The sequence below is a fragment of the Nicotiana attenuata genome, chromosome 3 (genome assembly GCF_001879085.1).
Source record: "Nicotiana attenuata strain UT chromosome 3, NIATTr2, whole genome shotgun sequence".
Classification (NCBI taxonomy): Eukaryota; Viridiplantae; Streptophyta; class Magnoliopsida; order Solanales; family Solanaceae; genus Nicotiana; species Nicotiana attenuata.
In genome coordinates this window covers 57,708,161-57,711,625 of record NC_031991.1, presented here as the reverse complement: position 1 = coordinate 57,711,625, position 3,465 = coordinate 57,708,161, and the positions used below count along the sequence as shown (strand labels likewise).

General features: G+C 38.8%; 1 protein-coding gene across 1 annotated transcript; it reads right to left on the bottom strand.

The window, feature by feature from the left end:
* On the bottom strand, window positions 889–1,989 carry LOC109224396 (uncharacterized mitochondrial protein AtMg00810-like). Its single transcript, XM_019388978.1, has 4 exons — window positions 1,837–1,989; window positions 1,552–1,707; window positions 1,378–1,488; window positions 889–1,275 (listed from the first exon to the last, which is right to left on the bottom strand). Exons 1-4 carry the CDS (start codon window positions 1,987–1,989, stop codon window positions 889–891), a joined length of 807 nt encoding a protein of 268 aa, XP_019244523.1.

Sequence of the window (3,465 nt, the reverse complement as noted above, 5' to 3'; positions counted from 1 at the left end):
AGATTAAAGGGTAGTTTAGCAAGGTCCCAGTTATTATTGCGGATGTAGTAATTAGAGTACTCTAGTAATTAATAAGGACGTCTAGAACGGAAATTGAAAAATAGTTGAGGTGTGTGAATCAGTGACTTATAAATGGCATATGACAAAAGCAACTATATATGTTTGCTGAAACGGGGATTAATGCGACTTTGAAAGTGCATTTGTCACATGTGACGTAACTCGACCAATGTGCATATAAATAGCATTCAACATATGCAACTATGGTCACTGCGACTTATAGATCGCTTTTCCCCAAATGCGAAATAAATCGCTGAAATGCGACGTATAGAGAAATACGACTTATAAATCGCATTTATAAAATAGGACTTTTATCAAAATTTCGGAAATGGAAAAGTAGTTTCTTCCTTAGCTGAGCTAAGAATGCAGCAGCAACAATGGCGGAGGCTCAATACCATAAACTCGAAGTTATTCGATAAGTAGAGAAGAACATTCTGGAAAAGAATTTCTATATCATTCATTCAAAATCTATGTAAAACTGATGGAACTCCTCCCACTATATACAAGTATGTAAAGACAGAGCTAAGCTAACTAACTAACCACTAACTGACAGCTAACTGACAACTATCTATACTCGACCACTAACTGACTCTAACTAAGTTAACACTACTACACTAAATGTATAAACTAGTGGAAGATTTAATTAATCATAACACCCCCCCCCCCAAGCTGGAGGTGTTGCAAACACAGCCAACTTGCTCAATGTGGCACCATGTTTGATTCCAGTTAAGGCCTTGGTCAAAATATCTGCCAGTTGACTGTCTGTTCTAATGTGGTGGAGTGAAATTAGCCCTGCTTGTAATTGATCGCGCACAAAGTGATAGTCCACTTCTATGTGCTTGGTCTCTCGTGGATGACTGGATTCTTGGCAATATGAAGTGCAGATTGACTGTCACAATACACTGAAATAGGCATTGAAAAAGGGACATCTAGTTCTTCAAACAGCCTGCTCAACCATACCATTTCCCTCACTACTTTCCTTAAAGCCCTGTACTCTGCTTCTGCAGAAGATAGTGACATAGTTTCCTGTTTCTTGGACTTCCAACTAACAGGACTATTTCCTAGAAGCACCAAATATCCTGTAATGGATCTCTTAGAATTTGGACAACTTGCCCAATCAGAGTCACAATATGCTTTGACTGTACAATCTGTATCCTTAGACATGAAGATTCCCAGAGTGGGATCACTTTTCTGATATCTAAGCATATGAAAAGCTGCCTTCAAATGTGGTTCTCTGGGTTCTTACATGAATTGACTCAAATGTTGAACACTATATGCAATGTCCAGTCTAGTGTTAGTTAGGAAATTTAGCTTTCCTACCAGTTTCCTGTAGTAAGTAGGATCCTGTAGAATGGTACCTTCTTTAGCCTTTAGCTTTATTGTAGGGTCTAAGGGTGAATAACAAGACTTGTAGTCTAGGCAGGTATACTCCTTCAGCATGTCCAGCACAAACTTCCTTTGAGAAATTATTACACCATCATCCTTCTACATTACCTCTAGCCCCAGAAAGAAGTGCAATTGCCCCAGATCTTTGATTTTAAACTGCTCATGCAAAGAGTCTTTCAACTGTGTGATCTCTTCTTGATCAGTTCCAGTAAGCAACACAACCTCAACATATACTGCAACATATACCAATGAATCTCCATTTTTCTTATAAAAGAGTGAGTAATCATTCATGGAGTGTGTATATCCTTTTGAGCACAAGGCTTCGGTCAGTTTTGCATACCACTGTCAACTAGCTTGCTTTAGACCATAGAGAGACTTGTTTAGTTTGCATACTAGTCCAGGTTTATCCATAACAAGTCCAGGTGGGGTCTGCATATATACTTTCTCATTAAGGTCTCCATGGAGGAAGGCATTGTTTACATCTAGCTGAGATATGCACCAACCCTTCTTCACTGTTGTGGCTATTAATGCTCTCACTGTTGTCATCTTCACTACTGGGGAGAATGCTCTGTGTAGTCAATTCCTGCTTGTTGTGTGTAGCCTTTCACAACTAATCTGGCCTTGAACCTTTCTATACTACCATCAGCTTTATGCTTCACTTTGTAAACCCACTTGCATCTTATTACTTGTTTTCCTGGTGGTAGAGCTACCAGGTCCCAAGTATGGTTGGAATATAGAGCCTCAAACTCCTGTGTCATTGCAGCTTGCCATGCAGGATCAATGGCTGCTTCCTCATATGATGATGGTTCCCTGTCATGACAAACATTTTTCACAAGAACTTGACTATTAGAAGTTAATAGATCAGAGGCAACATGGTGGTTTATAGAAAACAATGCACTAAGGGAGTTGGTATTTGGTTTAAGTTTAGGTAGGGAATGTACATAATCTTGTAGATAACTAGGTGCCTTGTGTGTTCTTGATGACTGTCTAAGTTGTATAGGTTCTGCATGAGGTTGTTCAGTATGATCCTGGGATGGAAATTGTGTTGGATAATTAGGTGTCATGGATGAGGAATGATTATGTGTAGGTGACATGAGATTAATTGTGTTGTTAGCACTACTCCTTTGAACACTCAAATGTTCAGATGTTTGTGGTGTAATGTTTGTACTATCAGAAGGTTGCTCACATAGAGGTTCAATGAAAGGAATTGAATGAGGGACACATGATTGGGGAGATATATCCAAATTGGTTGCGAATGGAAAGATAGACTCATTGAAGACTACATCTTCGGAAACAGTGATCTTTCTAGTAGCCAGACATAGGACTTTGTATCCCTTTGTGTTGAAGGGATAGCCAACAAATACATGTAGTATTGTTCTAGGTTCAAATTTGTCTCTATGAGGCTTAGGTACAGTGGGGTAGCACATGCAGCCAAAATTTTTTAGGTGAGAGTACTTTGGCTTTCTCTTATACAACAATTCATATGGAGTTTGATCATTAATGGAAGTGGAAGGCAACCTGTTTATGAGGAAAGTTGCACAGAGTATACATTCACCCAAATATTTTTGGGGCAGTTTAGACTGAAAGAGGAGAGCCCTAGCTGTTTCAAGGAGGTACTTATATTTTTTTTCCACTACACCATTTTGTTGTGGAGTGTAAGGGCAAGTTCTTTGATGTATGATACCTTTGGATTGAAATAATATGTTTGTCTCTGTGTTGGTGAACTCCAGTCCATTATCTGTTCTTACAGCTTTAACATTTACTCCAAATTGATTTTCCACCAAACTAAAGAATCCCTTAAGAATTTGATAAGCATTGCTTATACCGGATAGGAGATGAGTCCAAGTGGACCTACTAAAGTCATCCACGATAGTCATGAAATATTTGTACTTGTCATATGTGGGCACATGATATGGTCACCATAAATCAACATGTAGAAGCTCAAAAATTTTATTGGTTGTATTAGTTTTCTGAGGAAATGGGAGCCTTTCCTGTCTTGCCATTGGGCAGATGGTACAATTA

Coding starts and splice junctions, on each gene's coding strand:
- LOC109224396 (XM_019388978.1), bottom strand. CDS start 1,989: ATGACAACAGTGAGAGCATTAATAGCCACAACAGTGAAGAAGGGTTGG. Junction 1,708..1,836: donor TTATGGATAAACCTGGACTA/GTATGCAAACTA, acceptor CTCTTTTATAAG/AAAAATGGAGATTCATTGGT. Junction 1,489..1,551: donor ACTTCTTTCTGGGGCTAGAG/GTAATGTAGAAG, acceptor GACATGCTGAAG/GAGTATACCTGCCTAGACTA.